The following is a 24,970-nucleotide window of genomic DNA, read 5'->3' as shown; positions in this document are numbered from 1 at the left end:
GCCATTTTTGTCCTCACAGGCTGCTCAGGTACTTGTTCAGTCTCTTGTCATTTCTAGACTGGGTTACTGCAACGCACTTCTGGCAGGTCTACCTATGAACGCAATCCGCCCTCTGCAAATGATCCAAAATACAGCTGCACTGCTTGTTTTCAATCTGCCAAAGTTCTCGCATACCACACCGCTGCTGCGATCCCTCCACTGGCTTCCGGTAGCTGCACGCATTAGATTCAAAACACTGATGCTGGCCTACAAAGCCAAAAATGGACCAGCTCCCTCTTACCTCAAAGCCCTCATCACTCCTCGCACTGCACCCTGCACCCTCCAATCTACCAGCACTGCTCGATTGGATCCACCACCAGCATTAATGTATTCAATGTTAGAGATTTAAGCACTTATCGCTCTGGATAAAGGCGTCTGCCAAATGCTGTAAATGTAAATGTAAATGTAAATATGCACACAGAGAATTAGTGGAGTCCAGCTAATGTTTGTTTGCTGATTTTCCACAGTGAGCAGTGTATACACACCTGCAGCATGGCATTGTTGAGGCTCCGCCTTTAGATTCAAATGACGTTCTGTGATTGGCCATTTCAGACGCTGCGTCATTTGTGTGAGAACTTGTGCACGCGCGGCCATGTTGACTAAAGTCTGAAGAGACAAAGGGACAGTGTTAATGAGAGCTACAGCAACAAGGAGAGTCAACGAGGAGCAACACAGAAGCGGATATTTATGTGTAAAAGATAAGCGAGGATTTAAATCGTTCATATTAAAAAGGTAACATACTTAAACTCGGTTGAAATTTTATAGAAATCCTCAACGCACTAATTTACAGTATGGTTCCTCCGAGCTAGCTAGCTAGCTAGCTAGTTAGATTAGTTAGCTAGCTCGCTAGCTAAGTAACTTGATTTTAACGGTTTTTTAGTGTTCAGAGTGAACATGTACTGTTTCATTATTAACTATTTGTGTGTAAAGCCTAACTTGCCCAGTATTCCACGACAAATAATCGTCTACATTATGTTTATTTAACTGCTCAGCTAAGTTAGCTAGCTACTTTTGTACCGCCATGAAGCTTGAGGCTAATTAGCATTGTTAGCCAACTAACTAATAATAGTTGTATATTACTTTTGGGTTACCTACTTATTGACTAATTAGCTCGCTGTTGCTAACAATTAGCTTATCCAGAATGTGTAACGTTTTAAACATTTATACCGAAGTTTGAGTGACGAGCTCCTTTGTTGTCAATAAAACGTTTGTTGTTAACATAAACTAGTTACGCAGCTCTGTCTGACCGCAAAGGCTGCATGTGTAACTGTAGTGAACAGCACTGTACTGTCAACTGGAATGATAACATTTTTCTGCATCGGTTAAGAAACACAATTAAATTATATTCATTTTCTAATGAGTTTTCCACTATACACATCTCATATTTTTGTCGTTCTAACATTTTATTAGCTATTAAAACACTGACGTGGACCCACACATCTGATCCAGGCTAGGAAGGTGTTTTATCCTGCAAGTGTGTTAACTATACTGTCTCAAGACATGTCCAACATTCACACTGCTTTTATAGATTAAAAACAAAAACGCCCACTTCAGCCTGTGTTTATAAAGGGGAAAACACAGCAGTATATATCCTTGTTGTCCTCTAGCAGTTGGACATTGATTAATAATCTCTGCTGAATCACATACAGACGAGGGCTCTTCAGTAGAACTCCTGAACCTGCTAACAGATTTACAACATTAGTAATTAACAGAGAAAAGGAACTAGTTCTGGAATTCTCAGAGATTGGTCTTTATGGCAAAACCTTGACAAATGTCAGCCAGCAGAACACATTTGCCATTTTTTCTGTTCTCTCTCAACCTAGTATTTGATTTCTGAAATACTGTCTTTTGTATTGACCATTACCGCTATCTTGTAAAATAATGTATCATACCCTCTCTGTCTCACTCATGCATGCCATATACCTGCTTTCAACTCCATCATTCCCACCTTCATTTCAACCAGACATTGTACACCTCTTTTAATGAAATAGTTCTAGCAATTCTTCTCTCAAATGTTCACACCTGAAGACAGAACGATTAAGAAAACCAAGGACAAATCCCACACGTTATCAGACCACTAAAAAATAAGATATTTGTGAGAAATTAAAAATGTCCTAATTTATTTTATCTGAATGTGACCATGCTAGTAGGCTTAACTAATTTAGTTTCAACATTGTCTAACAATTTATTTTTTTATTTTAAAGGTGACACCCTGCAGAATCCTGTTTCTTCTTCAGTGAGGTGTTCGACAAGCCAGAGAGAGAAAAGCAGCTAGTAAATGCAGAATTGACGTAATTCTGTATTAACTTTCCAAATTAAATATAGTGCCAATTGGGTTCACTAGGGACATACTGATAATACTTCCCATAAAGAAACACCAAAAAGCTTTGTAGATAGCCAGAAATTTACATTTTTGAATTTCATATGCTCTTCGGCACTTGAATCCTAAAACAATAGAATTGTACCTTAGAGTAAGACAAAAGACTGGAAGTTGTTGAAGTTCCGAAGTAAATATTTCATAAAATCTTCAGGGATAACAAAAGTGAAAAAGAAAAGAAAAACAGCATATTTGTGCATTTGCATCCAAAATTTTGTAGGCTAGATTTAAATGCTTCAAAAATACATGCTCCCAAATCGTGTATTTTAATAGTGACAGCAGGTAATATTTATTCTTATAAATACATTTTTCTCCTCTTTTGGGAGAGTTTTCTTAAAAACTATTTTCATACGTCAACACCTCTTCTTTTCAAGAGGTCTGCACGTACAAGTGAGAGTAGTCCAAGACAACTGTTTACACAGTAGGGCACTGGGATTGACAGAAGCAGTGAAAGAACAGGGGATTAGCATAAACCCTCAGAAAGGAAATCTGCAAGAAACCAACGACTGTGAGAAGTTATTTCTATAGCAATGGCCACTGCAAGGACCCAGATTCCCACCTCAGTCATGGGAGTCACCAAACAAAATGGGCAGACAGGGTCACAGACAGCAACAGTGCTCAGTGCCTCCCAGAAAGGAAGCAGCATACCACACACCAGTGGTGGTATCAGGTAAACCTGGTAGATTTTGTATACACTTGAGTCTAGGTTTATTTCATTGGCTTTAATATATGTATTTAATATATATTATTGCTGTATTTAATCTTTTGTTCAGATTTGGAGATGACTGGAAGAAGTCCCTGCAGCTCCCAGAAAAAGATACGAGAGTGAAAACCTCAGTAAGCTAGAACATTGCATACATGCATTCTTTTGTGTCGAACAAAAACAGTAATTTTCTTTTGCCCTCTTTTAAACTATGTCGTGTATCATGTTTGCACTCTCAAATTGTCACCAAGTTTAATAAGTCTGCCACATGGCTTTTTTTCCTCTCAGTATGGTTTCATGTGAAGATCCTGTGTTATGCCAGGAGGAGAGTTAGTCAACCTTATTTTAAGTTTTATTTGCACTGTCTTATTAGTATTTTCCATGTCTGTGTAGTCCTTCTTCATAGCAGCCCTGTCATCATAAATTAATCCACCTTTTATAAACCATTCAACTACCGACCATAAATGTGAGGTTCAGAAGATGGTAGGAATCAAATTGAGTTAATTGTTCTAATTCTAGCATTGAGGACCATCATACCACTGTAAACACAACTCATCTAGCATGTTTGTGCTTTTTCTGTCATATGCATACACACCATACAGAATGTAGAAATGTGAGTGACTGGTCTCTAGGGAAGGTATATGTCATTTGTGAGCAAATGGGGGAGATGACGATGATTCAGTGCTTCTGAAATTTAAATTATTTGTTCATTTTTACAGAAAACAATTTCAGCCATTTCAATGTCACCTCATCTACTTGGGCACAAATTCTTGAGATGTTTTTTTTTCTCACTTTTATTATCCATGAAAACTTTCCAAAATGTTCTTAGATGAATGACCACCTAAACCTTTTTTAGGATGTGACTGCAACCAAAGGGAATGAGTTTGAAGACTATTGCCTTAAACGTGAATTGTTAATGGGCATTTTTGAAATGGGTTGGGAGAAGCCATCTCCTATTCAGGTATTGTGAATCTCTCTGAATTAAGCAGCAAATCTTATTTGTGTTTGTTTTTCAATTAACATTTGTGTAAATAATGTGTATTAAATTAATAAAAAATATATATATTTTTTTCTTGTTATTTTGCTTTTATTTTAAAGGAGGAGAGCATTCCCATTGCCCTGTCAGGAAGGGACATTCTTGCAAGGGCCAAAAATGGCACAGGGAAGAGCGGAGCCTACCTCATCCCTCTCCTGGAGAGGATTGACCTAAAAAAGGATCATATTCAAGGTACAATGGCTTGAAGTAACAACACAAAGAGTTTCATGCTATCTTTAATTAGATTCACTGTCTTTTGTCTGTTGGTAGAGATGACACAATAATAGAATAAATACATTAGTTTATTGTGTGTCCTCTTCCTTTGACAGTTGTCTGTAGATTAGAAAGAGCTTCCCAGCATGTCACTAGTAAAGCAGTTTGCTATTGGGTTATTATGCACCAGATATAGAATAATGCTTTCTCATGCTCTCTTGCTCCCTAGCCATAGTAATGGTGCCAACTCGTGAACTGGCTCTGCAGGTGAGCCAAATCTGTATCAACATGAGTAGGCACATGGGGGGAGTGAAGGTCATGGCCACTACTGGTGGAACTAATCTAAAGGATGATATCATGCGCCTGGATGAGATGGGTAAGCCTGCATACATAAACCAGCAGTTTGAGAAGGCTCCCAATAAGATTCAGAAAAGTGAAATTGCATTTTCTTAATATACTGTATCTAGGCTGATGAACTTGAAATTCGATTTTCTACACAATCCAAATTTGTCAATTGACTTTAGTTTTGATTTTTTTTTCCTTTTCTCCCCCTTTCCTTTTTCCTTCCTTTATTTTTCTGCCGTTCTTTAGTACATGTGGTGATCGCCACACCAGGCAGGCTGCTGGATCTTATGAAGAAAGGTGTGGCCAAAGCTGGCAAAGTCCAAATGATGGTGATGGATGAGGTAGGTCTGTTTACCTCTACATAAAGTCATAAGTTATAAGAATGGTGATGTCAGACAGCCTTATTGACAAACACAGAGCAGAAAATGTAGAGGGCTCTTATGTAATGGGTTTACCAAGGTCTATATCTATTATATACACCAAATGAATGCTGTGTTATGCATCTCTTTTTGTCATTATGCCTCATACCTTAGGCAGACAAATTGCTCTCTCAAGACTTTGTCACCCTCATTGAAGAAATTATTGGATTTACGGACAAGAATCGTCAGATTCTACTTTATTCTGCCACCTTCCCCACTACTGTACAAAAATTCATGGTGAGTGAAGCAACCAGCGGGTCAAATACATGGGTTTTTGAAGAATTTGATGTATTTAAGAATCAAATTTATAGTGTTTAATTTTTCCATATATTTAAGTTTCCAGCTGAGTGCTTAATGCAAGTTATTTTTTTGTTCTCCTGTCATGCAAATGATGATATTATTTTAATCAGTATTGAATTTGTGTCTATATTGAGTATATCTGAGCCATGCATGTTTCTTCTAAATCTGTTTTTAACTTAATATTTTTGTTCTCTTGTTTGGTACAGTCAAAACACCTAAAAAAGCCCTATGAGATTAACCTGATGGATGAGTTGACACTCAAGGGCATTACTCAGTACTATGCTTATGTAACAGAGAGACAGAAAGTGCACTGCCTCAACACACTTTTCTCCAGGGTAAGTAAACAGTGCTTTTTATTTTTTATTAATTTTAGTTTAAAAGTTTAAAACGCAATATTAGCATTTTTGTGTCTTGCGTATCATGATATTGATTTAAGCATAGTAATGTATAATGATGCATTCATTCATACAGATATACAATAAAGTTTTGGTTTTCAGACAAATTTTCATTTGCTAAAATGTAATATATAAAAAAAATAAAGATTAGGTTAAAGATTAAATAATATGTAAAAACGGGGAAATAATCTTGCATGATGAATAAATAACAGTATTCATCTGAAATCATCAGTAGTGCAGCAATCAACAATATCAGTGCTATAAATATACCAACAGAATTGTGAGAATTTTAAAAGTTTTAATTTATTGTTGAGTTTGTTTGCACTTTATCCTGAGTAGGATTGTCTAAAGTGAGTTTAGTTACATTTTCTTTTACTCTCATTCAGATTTCTTCCTTCATTATTGTCACTAAAACACACAACTATAAAACACTTGCTTATAATGTGAACATCCATAATTAATACATGTTTGTAGTGCGCACATAAGCATTCAGTTACACCAAGTGCGAATTTGACTTTATTTGGAAACAGAATCTTCATATATGAAAACACAGTGGAAGTTTAGAATAAGTTGTTACTGTTCATTTGTCATATCTCATAAGATCTATTTGTATGCTTTCTTATTTAGCTCCAGATCAACCAGTCTATAATCTTTTGTAACTCAACCCAGAGGGTGGAACTTTTGGCTAAGAAGATCACACAATTGGGCTACTCTTGTTTTTACATCCATGCAAAAATGATGCAGGTGATTTTTTTTAACTTTTATTTTATTATTATTTTTAATTACATGATCATTAGAATGACCTTTTTAGCTATTACTCCAGAAATTGCCATTCGTCTCTCTTTATCAGAAGCATATTTTAGTTTGTATGTCAATTAAAGTTTTTATTAATTAAGTGCATGCATTGCAACGTTGCAGGAATACAGAAATCGCGTGTTCCATGACTTCAGAAACGGCCTCTGTAGAAACCTGGTTTGCACAGGTCTGTGTTTTGCTCTTTAGACTAATCTTATCCACAGTGGTGCTTGATTTAATCGTATACTTTATTTAGCATTGTAATCACTTTTTACAGATCTTTTTACAAGAGGAATTGACATTCAGGCTGTCAATGTGGTCATCAACTTTGACTTTCCCAAAAATGCAGAGACCTACCTACACCGCATTGGAAGATCAGGTAAATACCCAAGATCTGGTCAGCTAATAGGCTGTGGCATTCAAGCGGTGATTGGCATCAAGGTGTGGAAAGAAAACATTTGCCACACCATTACACCATATAATGTGTGTGTTACTTTAAAAGTGAAATAAAAATTTAATTCATTTAGAATGTTCTTTATATTTTACTAGGTCGCTTTGGGCACCTGGGTCTGGCCATTAATCTGATTACTTCAGATGATCGTTTCAATCTGAAGGCCATTGAGGACCAGCTAGTGACAGACATTAAGCCCATTCCCGGGAGCATTGACAAGAGCCTGTATGTGGCAGAGTTCCACTCAATCAACCATGAGGAAGAGGAAGAGAAGGATGCTGCACTCAGCGCATCTTAATTGGTAACTCCACAGGATCATCTGACTGGAGCTAAAACACCTAATATAATAAATAGATTTTTCTTATTTGTATTTTTTTTAATAATAATTAATTAATAAACATCAGTGCAAAAATATTGATTGAATTAAACCTTGACTAATCCAGCTTAAATGTTGTTTTTTGACAGATTCTTGGCTGGAGAATAGATGGATGATTTCTGGCATTTTGCACATCTTCTGTTGAACATGGGCACAAGGGTGAAGTCCCCTTTACTTCATTTGACCATTCTTACCCTTTTTGTCATTTCCTCTGTTGCACTGGCTCTGCAAAGCTATCAGACTGCTAATTGTTAAATACCACCCAATACAAATGTTACTAGCACTGCTCTGAAAGATATTTTTAGGAATAATCGTTTCTCCAGTATGTTACATTTGCCTATCACCATTTTGCTTTGTTACCAAATATGAAAGGGTACTTCAGTTCAGTATGGTCATGTGTAAAACCTACCTCAGCAGCCCTGCCCCATAAATAAGTGCTAGTATAGTTGAAAGTGATTTTTGTATCGTTCCCAGCAACTTTATATGAGCACTTGCTTACACAGTTATGCATAAACCTAAGTGCCTTTAGTGCTTTATGAACACTCAATGGGACCCCAGGTTCAGGATTAAGTGGCCTGAATATATTTTTAAAAAGCACAAAATTAATCAGGTTTCTTTGAAATTTGCAGGTTAGATTTTTTTAATGGCATGCATTCCTAGAAGAATTTATTGTATGTCTGAGCCAGGTTGTATTTTACCAGTTTACCAAATGGGATTTTTTTTTTTGTGTTCATGTTTTTGTTGTAATACAAACTGATAAGTGCTCATGTTAAAAAAAGCACTCACATTTGTGTAGTTCTCAAAGCTGTTTGATGCCAATCTGAGCCAATTCCAACTTTTCCTTTTCCTTGTTTGTGTTTGTCATTTCCATCTTTGATGCATTGTGAGTAGAAGTTCTGCTTTTACTGACATGTAAAAGGGAGACTGTCCAAACCTTTTGTTCCAGATGTCGGTGCCAGCATCTACATTGTCTCATTTTCTTTGAAGAGAAATAAAGTATCCAGCATATTTTCCATATTTTCATGCAGTTTATTCTTTCACTGCTTAGTGGAAATTCTTCTAAAATTTACGTACTTCATGTACCTAAAGCAGTCTGTCTGTCTAATATTGTATAAATATTGTGATCTCCAACACAGAGATGTTAATTACACATTTACACTTGACTTCAAAGATTCAAGGCACTCAGATTGCCTCATACATGCTTTATAGGTCAGTGTAGTATAAATTATACACTTGCTGCTTCTTCACTTGGAAAATTTGATGAAAGCGTATGGTACATATCAAGGCAGTGTCATGCCAATTGCCCATATCTGACGTTATGGACCTTTTTATTTAAAAATAGCACTCCATTGTATTTACTTCCAACTACACTACATCAAATTTTAGTGGAATTAACAAATAGAGACTGTATAAATGCAGGCAAAGAAAATTTGTTTACAGATTTTATTAAAATATATAATTGTATTAACCATGCAGAATTGTAAAATTAATATACATGCATTCTCTATACAGTAGAGTTTATCAACAGTCCATATATTGTTTGTATTGTATATTTCTCTGGCAACACTGGACACTGCTTTTTATTTTGGACTTTTATATTTGTCCAGTGAACAAATCTGTCTTCTTGTGTATATATTTACATAGATGTTTATAAGCAAGATCAAATGCTATGCGTTATAATTTATTATTCAGTTACGTATACAAAATAACTTCATTCTCTCCTTTCAGCTGGCAAGGGCTGGTAAACTCATATAACTCGTGCTGAAATAGACGCCTCTTCTTGGCAGTTGAATAGCTAAGGTGAATGGAGAATAATGTTATTCTGCTTTAAAAAAATTAAACAGTATCCTCCTGGGAACAAAAGAAAAGTGAATACTCTGCTGGTCTCTTACAGCTAACAGGTGAAGTACCAAAATTCAATGCTCATAAGCTGTCTGAAAAATTTAGCCTTTTTTGTGTTTAAATAGCCAGAGTCCAAAAAGCGCTGCACAATGACAATAATAATCTTAAAATGTATTCTCTCCTATCCCCCCTCCCTTTTTTTATTTAGTTATCTCTCATGGCTTAACAGTTAACTAGGTTACTGATCAGAAGGTCTGGGTTCAAGTTGCCACTGCTGGGTCTTTGACAATTGCATTAACCTTCTCTGCTCCACTGGTGCTGTGTATCATGGCTTTATCCTGCACTCTGGCATCAGGTTCCTAACAAACTGGGACATGAGGGGAAAAAGTATTTCACTCTGCTGTGACAGGCTGCATATATAAGCAGTTTTACAGTTGCTGAATTAAAAAAAATTGACAATAAATAAATCTACATCATTTGAAAGTTCTCCCTTTTTTATGTATTAAAAAAGACACATTGCGGGTGTGTGGTTCCTGTCTTAGTAACTGATTGGTGAAGACTGAGCTGAGTTGTATGTGAGACCGTTCATTAACATGAGTAAAACTGCATGAAGCAGCTTTAGTTAAGTAATGAACAATAATCACTGGTCATAATGTCGTAAACTGTGTCCGGGTTAGAAACAAATGGCAGTGAGATGTTTATAAGCCCAAAATAGTCGTTTTGGAAGCCGAAAGCTAATAAGAACTTTTCCAACTTCGAAATATTTTTCCGGTATTTTCAGGCGATTTACATTAATCGTTAAAAGCCCCAAACTCATACATTTCTATGGTACAAAATATAAACGTGAGAAATATCAACACGTGAGAGTGAAACATACACAATATGATGTGATTTCCGGAGAAACCTAGTAACCAATCAGAGTGACGGAATCGTTTCCTGTTTACGTCCTAAAGTCCAGTTCATTCATTATCCGTCGTGTTTACAGTGAAGTCTGAAGTAGTTACTTTCCTGTTTGTTCGTTTTACTTTTCTCTCTGTTCTCGTCATCGCGATCAATGCAGTCTTTAAGGTATGGTTATAAACTGTGCTGTAAACAGCTGTAGTGTTGGAACCTGTTTCCCAATAAATAATCTTAAAACAGGAAGGGAGTGGTTCCTAAAGTGCATATATCTTAGATGTCCATGAAAGATTTTTATCACGTATGATCTATTTCATGTACATGTTATTCCATGTTGTTTCACAACTAGGAACTATTTTAAACCATGGTCATCTGCTGTAAAGTTGGATGGCAAAACTGTAGTGATTACTGGTGCTAATACTGGGATTGGCAAAGAGACTGCTATTGATTTGGCCAAAAGAGGTAAGGTTAGTTGTATAATAGTTGTATAAATAACTTATCAAACTTATCAGCAGGTGTAGTTTACCCTGTGGTTGATCACCGATTTGAAATATACAGGTTTTAACCAATAAGTTGTGAAAAATAGATTTTAAAAGTCATTACTGTCTGTGTATAAAGGTATGAGGGTCATTATAGCCTGCAGAAATATAGAGAAAGCTGATGCAGCTCTGAAAGAGATTATAGACGTTTCTGGGAATCAGAATGTTGCCTGCAAAAAACTTGACCTGGCTGACTTCAACTCCATCAGAGAATTTGCTCAGAATATCAATAGTGGTAAGACTTCTTTCTACACATTAAGATTAATCTGTCATTCCTGGTATTCTCTCATAGTGCATGCATATCAATTTACGCTTATCACAATGAACTATAAAGGAAGTAAGCACCACCTAAACATTTTTCCCTTTATTTTTTAGCCAAACATACAATAATGTTCCATATTTTAGGTTCTTATTTTCAAAGGCATTTAGGCTTTTGTATATTTGTCATGTGATAGCATTTTTTTTCTTTTATTTTTTTGCATTTGTTCTTTTGTGTAGCTTATTTCTTAGTAGATGACTCATATACAGCAATACTGCTGCAAGGGAAATTCCAGATACAATCCTAAAATTCAATTAAAAATTCAATTAAAATCAAATGTAATTAGATACAATGCTTTTAACAAAAGTAATTAAAATAATTCAGGGGTCAGATGAGCAGACTGTCAGCAGTTAGCAACCTTAATAATATTAGAAAGAAAATCTTGACAGGAACCGATGCCCAAAAGAAGGAAGCAGTCTTCCTGTCTTTGACAGTAGTGTGACTAATAGAAGGCGGTTGGGTTTGGAAGGGATTGAGAGTCAAGCTAATTTATAGCAAATTACAAATAGCAATCTTCAGGAGTTAAATAGGACATCATGATTGTTCGTGTAATAAGGAAAAGAAACTGTATAAAATTATTTTTTTTTTAAAAAAAAACAAACATCTAAAATAGACTGCTAAATTCAGCATGGAAAGGACAGTATTTGGCAAATGGTGTATATGATAATTATCACTGAAACATCTGTAAACCTACAAATGGATGTTAAGGAAGTATCTCTGGTAACATCTGTGTTAAAGTCACCCCTCCAGCAAGTTACAGAGATGTGCAGAATCAATTCCAGCAGTGTACTATAATGCCATCCATCTATCCGTCTTAATTGAGACTGTGAAGGTAGTATAGTCATAACAAACACTGTTGGAATGAAAACACTGGCTTTAGTGTCCTTGATCCACAAGATCTCCACCTTTAAAATAGGGACACAGCTTTTAGGGCTTTATAATTCAGTAGCAGCAATCAATTTTGAATTTTATTGCCAGCTGATAAGTGATAAGATATGATTAATATGGTTCATTATTATTGTTTATAATAAACTCAAGCTTGTTTATGCTTCAACTCTAACATGCAACCATAAATACACTTAGTTTCTCTGATAAAGAGAGGTTACCCTAACTGTGCTGCATGTGAAAATATTGCAATTTGTAGTGATATTAAAGTTTTTCACTTCTTCATTCGGATTAATTAATGAGCCATCATACTGTAGGGTTCTATTAAAATAGAACCCTACTCTCTTTCACACAGATTTCATTTTATTGCCTATTTACTTATCTGTTTCTCTTTCTCTCTTGAATTGCATGAAACATACTTTTTAGAAGTTTCAAATAGGTATGACATTCATGAGAACTGAATATATGCTTAGAGTAATTAATGAAAATGAATATGCCTTATGTCTGAGGGTTGTGTGGTTTAAGACACTTCTGTTTTGTCTTCACATTCTTTCCCATGCCAATAAACATAATGTTTTATAGATCATAAATTACATAAAGGATAAAAATATTAAGTAAGATGTTGTAGTTCTTGTTATATTTCTCATCATGAGTTACTGTTTATTTCCCAAGAGGAGAAACAGCTCAATATCTTGATTAATAATGCTGGCGTGATGGCATGCCCATATGCTAAAACAGCAGATGGTTTTGAGATGCAGATCGGAGTCAACCACTTCGGTAGGTTCATGGAAATGTATGTTGTTAAGCCTTACTATTTGTCATAAAATCAGCAAATATGTTGATACTCATAACCCTCATGCATTTGTAGGTCACTTTCTCCTGACATTTCTATTAAATGACCTGCTTAAGAGGTCTGCTCCGGCTCGGATCATCACAGTGTCATCCATGGCGCATAAGTGGGGCACTATTAATCTGGATGACCTAAACAGTGAGAAAAGCTATGATAAAGCCAAAGCTTACAGCCAGAGCAAACTGGCCAATGTGCTCTTCACTCGTTGCCTAGCCAAAAAACTACAGGGTGAGTGCTAAGACATCAGGCAGTTTCCTGGTATGAACCTGAACATGAATTGGAGTTTGTTTGTAGCACATGTTAATTTGGTCTGCTTGGCTCATTCATGTCCCTGTTGTGTTCAACAGGTACAGGAGTGACAACTTATGTCCTTCACCCTGGTGTAGTTCAGACAGAACTGTGGAGGCACCTGAATCGACCCCAACAGGCAGCCATGTGGTTGATCAAACCATTTACCAAAACATCATTGCAGGGAGCTCAAACCACTATTTATTGTGCAGTGGCTCCTGAGCTAGAGACAGAGAGTGGTAAATATTACAGGTAAGTCTAAAATTGCACCTTAACATAGCGTATTTTATGTTGATAATTATTTGGTCATGTTTTTATCCTGAGAGTATAAAATTAATTTTGACTGCAACATATTCCTATACTTGTTGCAGTGACTGTGCACCCGCAAACTGCTCTAGTGCTGCTGTGGATGATGACATGGCACAGCGACTTTGGGACCTAAGCTGCCAGATGCTCAAGATAACATGGGATTAAATCTGTTGCCATTTAAATAGATGCCTTGAAGTTGTGCAACACCAATATTAAATTTTTTACATAGTCCACATTTCCTTGTTTCTAAAATGTTGTTTATTTCCGGTTACAGATTCATGTCCAGGGACTTCACTGTAAATATACACACATACATACACACTGCTGCCACTTGGGGGCATATTCCTTCCACTGTATAATTGTATCATGCCGTAAGTATCATGAGAGAGGACCATGTGTAGAGGGATAGGATTTTAAAAAGACACCAATTACCAGCTGTTTAGTGGGTTGCTATATATTATGTTAATGGACAGAAAGTTCCTTTTATATATTCAGCAAAGCTGCTTTTGTTTCTCAAAATATCTTCCTTCATGTTCATCAGAACAAAGAAATTTATACAGGTTTGTAACAACATGAGAGTGAGTAAATGATCTAAGTAAGTGAACTATCCCTTTAAATATGTGTGTTCGGCGCTGCAAGAAACGACACGTCTGATGTCATCTGTTTGTCGGTTCTTGCGGCGCTGAGTAAAGTTGAGCACATAAAAAAAAAAAAACTCGAAACAGCTGAACTCGACAAAACTGTTGTGTTGCTAACTAACGCGTCCCGCCGGTGAGATTGAGTATGTTAACGTGACGAGACTGTACAACTACGTTTGATTGGTGAAACACAGTCATGTGGTAGAGCCTTAGCGGAAGTTTCTCTCTGTCAAAATAAAACATTAAAATTGACGCGTAAAATACCAAAGAGGTAAAAAGAAAAGTAACGAGATCATTGTAGCCTAATGTAGCGGAGTAAGAGTACAGTTTCTTCTTCACAAATCTACTCAAGTAAAAGTAAAAAGTATAGTGATTTAAAACTACTCCTAGAAGTATAATTTTTTCAAAAACTTACTCAAGTAAATGTAACGGAGTAAACGTTACTACCCAGCTCTGAACAGAGGTTTAGGTCGATGGTATCATAAGACTCTATCCTAGTGGACCAGTGATAATGTGTTCATTGATAAAGACTTCAAAGCACAAAAAGCACTTTTGGACATCACTCTGGATAAGGGCATCTGTTAAATGCTGTAAATGTAACCATTTATATATGCTATCTGTAAATCCTGAGTTTTAAACATTAACCATCTGATTGCTTTATGAAAAATGAAAATCTGATAATCAGCAAGCTGATTTACATTTGGTCCTCCATTGGTTATAGCCTTCATGTCCACAGTTTGTTGAGTTCATAGTAATAATATTTTATTGTTATTGTACAGTCAGTTTTAACCCATGGCTTGCTTCTTCTGAGCACAGGCTTGTACAGAATGTACAGAGGAGGTATGGGTTTTGCATTATGCAGTTGCTATGACAATTTCTATCATTTTACTATCAATATATTATATATTGTAATTATGGGCAGCAAAATGGTATCCTATCATATATATATATATATATATATGATATATATATATATATATATATATATATATATATATATATATATATATATATATATATATATGATATACAGCAAAGCGTCTGTAGATCTTTTAAAAAATCAATACCATTCTTAGCATATTCTGATACTGTTTTGGATTTTTTTCCCCATGAAAACTGATATTTCTTATACGTGCACAAGGAAGGTAAATATTTATATGTATATACAGGTCAACAACCAGTTCCAATTCAACAGGAGCTGCTGTAGTCTGTTGAATAGTGTATTTACTAATTTTATGCTAATTCTTTACGGTACCTTTGCTAGAATCATATTTTGTTACTGGCAATTGATCCAATTCATTTACAATTTATATGAATAGCACCTTTCCCAATTGACATTGTCCCAAAACAGCTTTACAGCAATATAATAATTCTATATAATAATTCTAAATAAAAATTGATCAACTTTATATTTTAAATGTATATTTATAATATGCAAACTAGAGTCATTGGTATCAAGGCAAATCTCCCTGAGTTTAAACTTATCATGAGATTATATAAAAAAGAAACCTTGAGACACCAGATAGTGTTGTTATAAATAATTTCCATTTTCCATAACAATACACTATATGGTCAGCTGTAATTGTGTAAATTGTGCAATTGCTTTCTAACACCGATTCAGCGGCTTCATCCAACCCCCTATGTTTTCACATGTGATCCAGTGACTAACTGTTAATCTTATCTTAATTTTCTTATCTAAGCACCATGTCCTTGGTTTGGTAAAAAATTATCTATAGTGCATGCTTATATAAATGCTTATAACAGAATCAACCATCTGATGCTTTTCACAACTTTATGGATTTGTCAGGACGATGAGGTAAACCTTATTATAACTCTTTTTCAAACGCTTTTTCAAAAAACATAGCACTCACATTTAAATATTCTGTTGATGTTTAGCTTGAAATATACTTTTGCTTTTATTTTATTTATTACAGATTCATTTCATCATGAATGATAAGGATTTAGAAATTGCTATTGTTGGCATAGGATGCAATTTCCCTGGAGGTGAACATATTAAACTGAAAACATTCACTTACACTAAACTTCCAGTAAACAAAATGTTTGTATGTTTTCCATTTTGTGTACATAAAAGATATCTGATTTTTGTAGGTGAGGGGCTTGATCCTTTCTGGAAAGTCTTGCTTGAGGGAAAGAACTGTGCAGTGCAGATACCATTTGAGAGGTTTGACCAGAATGAGTGGTATGATCAAGATGACAATAAGGCAGGAAAGTCACGGACAACAAAAGCTGCATTCACTGATGGGTAAGCCTTCTATTTTGCCAGAAAGATGTACATGTAATAATTTTATATTGACATTTATTTGCTAATAAATTATTTTGTGGTTTCTTTATGGATTGCATCTACACGGTACACATATATTGACTGTGGATACTATCCATTAACATATTTCATTTAAACTGAATTAATTATGAATTAATAGCTGTTTTTTTTTTTAAAGAAGGCAAATGTTGCTGATGTCTCAATTATCCTGTCTATTAGTAAGCTGTTATAAGAATAAAGATTCCTGTTAGGTACAGATGTTTTGAAATTGTTGCATAATGACAAAATAACAGGACTAACTGTCCTTAATTTTATTCTATCTTTAACATCATATACATGCTTATACAATGTATAAATATTTATTTGCCACCACTTAATATCACACAACATTTGATTTACAGATTTAATGAGTTTGATCAGACATTCTTTGGCATTACCGATGCTGAGATGGAGCAAATGGATCCACAACACAAAATGCTTCTACAGTGTACTTACAGAGCTTTGGAAAATGCTGGGATGCCTATGGAGAAGGCCAATGGGAGTAGAACAGGAGTTTTTCTGGGTAATGACTAAACATGATATATTATCGTTTATTTTTTTTAATTAAGAAAACATATAATATAGTGTATATATATATATATATATATGCATGTAATAACAGTTCTACATGTTGATTCAGGCCTGATGAACAGAGACTATGAACTCACCATGGCGAATGTCAATCCTGTCATCATTAACCACTGCACTGGTACTGGCATAGCCATGAGTATAGCAGCCAACAGAATCTCCTATACCTTCAACTTTACTGGACCTTCTTTATCTATTGACTGTGCCTGCTCCTCATCTCTTGTTGCCCTTCATTTAGCCTGTCAAGCCATGAGACAAGGTAAAATAATTAATTAATAAAATAAATAATAAAATAATAAAATTAAAAAAATTAATATACACTAGCCTAAAAATAGTTCCAAAACATGTATAGCCTACCAGTGGCCAATATCAGTTGCCTTTTTTGTTTGTATGTAGTTCCCTGACAATCTCTTGTTCAATTTGTGCTAGGGATTGCAAGGATTTTATAGAAATCTTTGATTATAGGATTTGATACAAAACGTTTTTGTCAGTAATTGTGTAGATCACAAAAGAACTCTAATATTTATGGTTAGAATGAGTTATTTGGCTATTATTCTTTATTGAAGTTAGTTTGACTATGTTTTATTTAACAGGAGACTGTGAAATGGCTGTATTTGGTGGTGTGAACTGCATTTTTCAGCCAAGAGTATTTGTGGCTCTAAGTAAGGCAAAGATGATCTCGCCTGATGGAGCCAGCAAACCATTCTCCAACACAGCAAATGGTTATGGCAGAGGAGAAGGATGTGGTGTCATCCTGCTGAAGCCTCTAGAAAAAGTATTTCACTGCTTAATATATACCTTATTACATACATATTTAGTGATTTTTCAATGTAGATAATAATACTAATGTACATAATCTGACAGGCTCTTCAGGATCATGATCATATTTGGGGCATTGTATGCAAAACAGCAGTTAATCAAGATGGCCGCAGTGTCACTCCAATCACGAAGCCATCTATGGTCCAGCAGGAAGAGTTGCTCAATAGAATCTATTCTACAGGGACCTACCTGTCCGATATCCAGTACATAGAGGCTCATGGGACTGGGACTCCGGTGGGAGATTCAGTAGAAGCAGACAGCATCTCTAAAGTTATTGCCAAGGCACGACCCTCAGAGGTAGGGCCACTTCTTATTGGCTCAGTTAAGAGTAACATTGGACACACAGAATCTGCAGCGGGAGTGGCAGGACTGATTAAAGTACTTTTGATGATGAAGCATGAAACCATTGTACCTTCAGTGTTCTACTCAGAGGAAAGTTCTAGCATAGATGTTCAAGCTCTTAACCTAAAGATTCCCACCAAAGCTGAGAAATGGGTCACCTGCAGAGATTCAGTGCGAGTTGCTGGGATAAATAACTTTGGATTTGGAGGCACAAATGCACATGCAGTTGTAAAGCAATATCTTCAGAAAAAAACACCAAAAGAACCTGTCAAGAAACAATACAATTTTTTTGTACTTTCTGCAGCATCTGAGAAATCACTGACAATGATGATAGAAGACACAGCTTCATATATCAATGCAAAGAATATAACAGATGTTCAAAGCCTGGCATATACTTCTAGCTGTAGGAGAAGTCACTGGAAACATAAATACAGGAAAGCATTTCACATATTATCTTTGACAGATTTGAAAGAAAAACTTATGTATGCGAAAGACAAAAAGAGTGTCCCAGCAAAGAAACATACTAGACTAGTGTTTGTGTTTTGTGGAAATGGTGTTACTTACAGAGGTATGTGCAAACAGCTTCTAAAAGCGGAATCTACTTTTAGGGCAAAAGTGAGAGAGATTGACAATCTTTTCCAAAGATACATAAATATTGGGCTGATGGAAATACTGGAGAGTGAATCTAAACATGAGGTCAGTTTCTCTAAACCAGAAATTATTCAGCCTCTCCTCTTTGCCGTACAGGTCGCCACTGCTAATCTTCTAAAGCACTGGGGTATTAGACCAGATGCTGTTCTTGGACATTCTGTTGGAGAGGTTGCTGCAGCTCATTGTTCTGGTCTGTTGTCACTTGAGGATGCAGTAAAGGTGATCTACTATCGCAGTAGATTGCAGAGTAGAGTAACTGGAGGGAAAATGCTTGTTGTAAGCAACATGCCTGTACCAAATGTGCTGAAAATCCTCCCTTCTTATTCTGGGAAGATTTGCTTGGCAGCACAAAACAGCCCTCAGTCATGCACACTTTCAGGAGAAGAAGACGCTATTGATCATTTGCATAAGTGCTTAAGCAATTCAGATGATGGCAAAAATTTGTTCCTGCATAATTTGGATGTGCCTGCTGCTTATCATAGTCACATGATGGATCCCATTGTGGAAGAAATAGAGAATAGTATAGGCCAATTACATACACAGAATATGGAGACAGAATTATTCTCAACAGTGACAGGAGAAAAGGTGTGCCCAACAGATTTTGTTAACGGTAAATACTGGGCAAGAAATATCCGAGAGCCGGTTGCTTTTGAACAAGCTCTAAGATCGGTTAAACAGACCAAGAATGCAATATTTGTTGAGATTAGCCCAAGAAGGGCTTTGCAAAGAAACATCATTGAGACTCTAGGAAGTGACACAGTGGTGCTCTCCTCAGTGCAGCCAGAAAAAGATGTTGAGACAATGCTGACTGTTGTATCCAAACTGTTTGAAGCAGGAATCAATATAGATTGGGACCAGTTCTATAAAGGCTGTGAGATGGAACCAATTCCTTTTCCAAGGTATCAGTTTGACAGTGTGAGGAAAGATGTACTTACTGAAGCAATCCTTTCGGGTGACAGCAGTATCCATCCTGTAATTACACAGTTAAGTAAAAATGGCTTAGATTTCAGCTGTGACCTCTCCTCTGGAGCAGTGTCCTATCTGTATGATCATAAACACCAAGGGGTTGCCATTGTCCCTGGGGCATTTTATGTTGAATTAGGCTTAGCAGCAGTCATGACAAGTGTAAAACCAAAAATACCCCTCCACTTTCTGCAGCTCAGTATAAAGTTTCACACTCCATGTGTTTTGTCACAGAATGCACCTGATGTGAAAATACGATTGGATCCAACTAAAAGTACAGCAGGGAATAGCTTTCAGTTTAAGGTGCACTCTTTATCAGCAAACTATGCATCAGGAAAGATTGAGTCAACAGAGGCAAGATTGCCTGAAGAGTCGTACATTTCTCTAAGCTGTATTGCTAAAAGATGCCAGTCTGTTGTGAGTTCTGAGGAGTTCTATAAGAACTTATCTTTGGGTGGATTTCAGTATGGTCCAGTTTTCAAAAACAAGGGAAATGTTTATTATGGAGAGGAACTTGGAGAAACCTACTCTATTATTACTGTTCCTGATGAAATATTGCCCCAAATGCATGAATACTACATTCATCCTATAGTCTTAGACTATCTTATGCAACTTATACCTGTCACAGGAACATATCATTTCATGGAAAGGCCTGGATTCCCATCAGAAATAGGCAGTCTAACTGTGTATGAACCATTGCAGAAGGAGATGGTTGTGTACTTGAGAGCAACACATATGGCTAAGGAGGAACTTATCATTTGTGGTTGTTTGGCTGACAAAGATGGCAAGGTTTTGGTTGAACTCAAGAATGTAATCATTACCTACCTAGGGAATCGCACTCGTGTAGTAGAGGAATATTTTTATCACAACAGTTACAGCATAGTGTCAGAGAATGACAACTTCTCATCACCGAAATCACTAGTTTTTGCTGATCAGTTAGGAATTTCTACAGGTTTACAGCAATACTTAGACCCAGCATCAAAATACATTTCATCTACACATACTAAAGTACTGCTAGAACATGGATTTGAAGTTTTTCTGTCTGACCTGAACATCCAAAATGTAAATACAAACTTCCAGGAAGTGTTGTTCATGTGGAGTGACACAGATTTAAAGTCAGACAAAACAGAGAATGTGTTAGAATGCATGGCAAGTTGTTGTGAGATTTTCCGGAAAATTGTTGCAGGCCTTAAGTCAATGCATTTCCAAAACTCCATCAGGGTAGTAACCTATCGGACAACAGGAAAAACAATAGATCACATCAATCCTGGTTTTGTACTCTCTGGAATGACAAGAGCATGTGCAGCTGAATTGTCAGACCTTTCCTTTCAGTTGATAGACATTGAATCTACTAAAGACATTAAACCATTGGCTGAGATTATCAGATCATACCCTTGCAGCAAATACCCTGAGCTAGTTGTAAAAAATGGGCAGATTCTTAAGCCTCAGATTATTCACACGTCAATCTTAGATGGCTCACATCAAAGTGTCCATAAAACAAAGTATGAAAGCTTTATCTTGCAAACCTCTGACCCCTACAGAGTGACAAGCCTGTCAGCAGTTGTTTCTGATGAATCTACCGACCCCATTCAAGGGAAAAATGTAGAAGTCCAGCTCTGTAAAATTTGCATGCACTCCTCAGACTATTTTCCAGTTAGTGTTTCTGATCTTAAATTTGGTCAGACACTGTACTGGAACAAACACACCACTCAAAACTACAAACTTTTAGCGCTTGACTTCACTGGAATTGTCACAGCTGTGGGAAGAGAGGTAAAAGAACTGAAAGTGGGAGACCGTATTGTTTCCTGTTACCCTGTTGTTGCCTCTAGCAAAGTTGTTATTCCAGCAGATGCATGCTACAAAACAAAGAGCCTTCCATTTTTGAAGGACACACCTTGTGTATCTTACATGATACTTGCTTGGGAGATCTTACACTGTGCCCTACCTAAAGCCAGACACCAGAGGTTGGGCATTTTCTCAGCTATCCCAGACTCAGCTTTGGTGAAAGTCTTAACTGTCACAGCAGTCAAATCAGGATGGAGAGTCTCTGTGGCTAAAAACACAGATCAGCTGTCTCATGACTTGAGTGAGATTGCAGCATTTGTGCTTCTGCCTCCATATGATGAAACTGTCATTACAAATGTAAGTCAAATAACAAGTGTTAGAGACATTATTCTTGTAGCGGACAACCAGCCAGACACCTGTGTCAGTCAGCTTGCTTTTAGAGGTCAAGATAATGAGGTTCATATGAAAATCCTTTTCACATCTAGCCTCATGCAGAAGCAGTCAGTTAGAGCACGGAAACTGCAAGTATTTCACTGGTTGAAAAACATGCATTTGGACAGAGGATTTGTGTGTTTTGAAAAAAGCACAATTCAGAATTCAAAAAGAGAAATCACTCATCGCTTGCCTTCACAATCATACTTTAGATGTCAAACCATGCCAATGGTGGTTTTGTGCCACGGCACTAAAGATGAACCTTCAGATATCCCCCTGATACCAAAAGCCAAAAAGCTGTTCCAGAAGAATTCTGTTTACATTGTGACTGGAGGTCTATCAGGACTTGGATATCAAACAGTGAAATTCATTGCTCAGAGAGGTGGAGGGAATATTGTTATTCTGTCTAGGAGTGGTGCAAATGATCAAATGGAACAGGAGATAAATAACATAAAAAATCAGTGCCAGTGTTTAATCACAAGATTACAATGTGATGTTTCGGTCTCAGAACAAATTCACCAAGCTGTTGCTCAGATCACTAAACTGTTACCATCCAAACCAATCAAAGGAGTGTTCCATAGTGCGGTGATCCTTAATGATGGACTGATTGAAAACCTAAACAAATCCCACTTTGAGAAGGTCATGAGACCAAAAGTGAATGGTGTAATTAACCTTCACAATGCCACCAAACACTGTGATCTGGATTATTTTGTATGCTACTCCTCTGTCTCAGCCTTCCTTGGCAATGCTTCACAGACAAACTACGCTTCTGCTAATTCATTTATGGATACCTTCTGCCAGTATCGCAGGAACATTGGACTTTCTGGGCAGGCAATTAACTGGGGAGCATTAAATTTGGGTCTCTTGTTAAACCAACACCATTTCCAAAGATTTCTAGAGTCCAAAGGAATGATGATGCTGGAAGTCACAGAAATCCATGATAGTCTTGAGCAGTGCCTTTTGATGAACAAACCTCAACAGGTTGTGTGCAAATTCCATTTCAAAAACATTAGATATAATGTCCTGTCTCAAAACAAATCCCTCACCATGCGGTTATCAGCCCTGGTAGAGGAAGAGCTCAAAAAGGCTAAAATGATAAACTCAAAACCTGACCAGACTAAGAAAATCTCTTCACCCAATGAATATATCAAATCATTGATAAGTGAGAATATTAACATTGAGCAAGATGAGCTGAGTGATGATACTTGTCTGTCAGCACTGGGAATTGATTCCATGTTAGCCATGACACTGCAGAACCTCATCTTTCAAGATAAAGGAGTCAGTGTACCTTTGGTGGCACTCCTTGATCCAGAGAAGACACTGTCGGACTTGGTTAAAACACTGATGGAATTTGAAAATGGAGAAAAGCAAGAGAGTAGCAATGACTTTGTCCCTATTGTGGAGATGACAGGATTCTAGTGCTTTTTACAGAAGGTGATATACATAAGCAAATGTTGACAATATTGTACAAAAACTAACTAATGTAAATGTACAGCTGTGTTCTCTGAACAATGCTATGACTGTAATACTGTAATACATATTGTATATTTTGGGGTTATGTTTTCGGTTGATATTAGTTAGTTAGCTAATATACACTAGAAAATTGTATATAGTTGTATGTAGCTGGTAGTTATTAGCTGGGAATTATACAGCAATATATACATTTTGTATACTTTGTCAAAACCTATTGCCATTATTTTTATTTTTTGACTAATGTATATTTCTTATATCATCTCATTAATAATCTGAACATGACTTTGGGAGTGGTGTGTTTGTGTGTAATGGAATGTCCCACAAAATCAACAGACTTTTAACACATTAAACTGCCAACAGCACCTTATAACTACATATTACATTCTGCTTGTTTCTCTATTAAGTTTTTAAATAACATCCATTAAAATGTATATCTGAGCAATAAGGCAGTATTTTAAGGGGTTAACTTAACTAATGTACATGTTTGAGAACACCAGTTCCACAAATGATATATTGTTCATACATTTTTGTACATTTTAATATTGTAAGTTGATTACTGATGATATAAATAGGACAAAGAATAAAGCTAATTTAATGGGTATATTTAGCAGAAATCCTTTACCAGAAATGATGCAAGGGAAATCTATGCCTCATCACATATGTAGTATGAACCTACATTAAGTGTTATTTATTAACCAGGATCTAAAAAAAGATAATCAAATATCAGTACATCACTTGTAAACATCTTTAATGTATTTTTTTATTATTCACATATTTAATTATTCTGATTACTCTTGCAACTTAAAATTAAATTAAATACCTATTTTTGTTACTTTGTATTAATTTTGTATTCTAGTTTCTCAATAAATAAATAAATTATGCGAATTCTGGACAATGCCCACCATTTCCAAACTATTTGAATGCAATTTACTCTCATAAGCTGATAAGTCCTTCACAAAACAAACATATAAACAACAAATCACCTGAATTAAAGCTTCACTCTGTCACAATTCAACAAGATCATTTCTATTAAATGTCTCAGGCAGCTTTAATCCCTTAATTATTAAAAAGGCAAATATATAATCAAATGAGTGGTTTTTCTTGAGTGATTATTATTCCTTTAATTTTATACTTTATACTTTATACACACCATACTGCACATGGACACTTTAAGGACAATAATTAAAAACCATACGCATTTATGTATATTTATGTATAAGTATATACATTATTTTTCACTTTTTTCATATTTTATATAGTTTCTTATATATAGTTTATACTTTTTTTTATTATTTATCTACCTCATTTTGGTTTTATATTTTTTATCCGGAATTACATTCCTTATGTTGACAGATGCAAAAAGCATTTCAGTGCATGTCGTACTGTATGTATGTGTATGTGACAAATAAATTTGATTTGATTTTTTTTTCTTTATTGTTTTAAAGGTCAAAGTGCTAAGTAAAGTAAAACTACTGCCAACATTTGTGTTTACCATTCTGTATAGCTTAATTGATATGATAATTTATTTTATATATTACACTATGATGATTCAGTGAAAAGCACAAAGGTAGCCTAATTCTT

General features: G+C 35.9%; 3 protein-coding genes across 4 annotated transcripts; all 3 read left to right on the top strand.

The window, feature by feature from the left end:
• The first annotated feature begins 604 nt into the window (after positions 1-604).
• ddx61 (DEAD (Asp-Glu-Ala-Asp) box helicase 61) lies at positions 605-8,466 on the top strand. Its single transcript, XM_060870045.1, has 14 exons — positions 605-771; positions 2,244-3,086; positions 3,190-3,253; positions 3,976-4,080; positions 4,218-4,347; positions 4,598-4,744; positions 4,960-5,054; positions 5,247-5,369; positions 5,639-5,767; positions 6,455-6,571; positions 6,746-6,809; positions 6,900-7,001; positions 7,172-7,374; positions 7,539-8,466. Exons 2-13 carry the CDS (start codon positions 2,947-2,949, stop codon positions 7,369-7,371), a joined length of 1,416 nt encoding a protein of 471 aa, XP_060726028.1. The 5' UTR covers positions 605-771; positions 2,244-2,946; the 3' UTR covers positions 7,372-7,374; positions 7,539-8,466.
• Positions 8,467-10,206: 1,740 nt separating this feature from the next.
• Positions 10,207-13,613, top strand: rdh12l (retinol dehydrogenase 12, like). Of its 2 annotated transcripts, XM_060870046.1 has the most exons (7): positions 10,207-10,359; positions 10,538-10,650; positions 10,807-10,962; positions 12,604-12,708; positions 12,800-13,009; positions 13,129-13,321; positions 13,441-13,613. In XM_060870046.1, exons 1-7 carry the CDS (start codon positions 10,346-10,348, stop codon positions 13,541-13,543), a joined length of 894 nt encoding a protein of 297 aa, XP_060726029.1. In that variant the 5' UTR covers positions 10,207-10,345; the 3' UTR covers positions 13,544-13,613. The 2 variants fall into 2 exon arrangements, with proteins under 2 accessions (XP_060726029.1, XP_060726030.1); XM_060870047.1 differs by lacking the exon at positions 10,207-10,359 and having other exon boundaries at positions 10,538-10,655.
• A 1,508-nt stretch (positions 13,614-15,121) lies between these two features.
• On the top strand, positions 15,122-24,575 carry fasn2 (fatty acid synthase 2). Its single transcript, XM_060870042.1, has 7 exons — positions 15,122-15,832; positions 15,951-16,020; positions 16,126-16,279; positions 16,699-16,859; positions 16,977-17,183; positions 17,518-17,699; positions 17,789-24,575. The coding sequence occupies exons 1-7, from the start codon at positions 15,794-15,796 to the stop codon at positions 23,333-23,335; spliced, it is 6,360 nt and encodes a 2,119-aa protein (XP_060726025.1). The 5' UTR covers positions 15,122-15,793; the 3' UTR covers positions 23,336-24,575.
• The last annotated feature ends 395 nt before the right edge of the window (positions 24,576-24,970 follow it).

This window comes from Tachysurus vachellii, chromosome 5 (genome assembly GCF_030014155.1).
Source record: "Tachysurus vachellii isolate PV-2020 chromosome 5, HZAU_Pvac_v1, whole genome shotgun sequence".
In the NCBI taxonomy this organism is placed as follows: Eukaryota; Metazoa; Chordata; class Actinopteri; order Siluriformes; family Bagridae; genus Tachysurus; species Tachysurus vachellii.
This window is presented reverse-complemented; position numbering and strand designations above follow the sequence as displayed.

Bases quoted from the DNA above. Each gene is read 5' to 3' on its own strand.
- ddx61 (XM_060870045.1), top strand. From the start codon at position 2,947: ATGGCCACTGCAAGGACCCAGATTCCCACCTCAGTCATGGGAGTCACC. The intron at 4,081-4,217 runs GTATTGTGAATC...TTTATTTTAAAG, and splicing joins AGAAGCCATCTCCTATTCAG to GAGGAGAGCATTCCCATTGC. The intron at 6,810-6,899 runs GTCTGTGTTTTG...CACTTTTTACAG, and splicing joins TAGAAACCTGGTTTGCACAG to ATCTTTTTACAAGAGGAATT.
- rdh12l (XM_060870046.1), top strand. The intron at 10,651-10,806 runs GTAAGGTTAGTT...CTGTGTATAAAG, and splicing joins TATTGATTTGGCCAAAAGAG to GTATGAGGGTCATTATAGCC. The intron at 12,709-12,799 runs GTAGGTTCATGG...ATGCATTTGTAG, and splicing joins GATCGGAGTCAACCACTTCG to GTCACTTTCTCCTGACATTT.
- fasn2 (XM_060870042.1), top strand. From the start codon at position 15,794: ATGCTTTTCACAACTTTATGGATTTGTCAGGACGATGAG. The intron at 15,833-15,950 runs GTAAACCTTATT...TATTTATTACAG, and splicing joins GGATTTGTCAGGACGATGAG to ATTCATTTCATCATGAATGA. The intron at 17,184-17,517 runs GTAAAATAATTA...TTTATTTAACAG, and splicing joins CTGTCAAGCCATGAGACAAG to GAGACTGTGAAATGGCTGTA.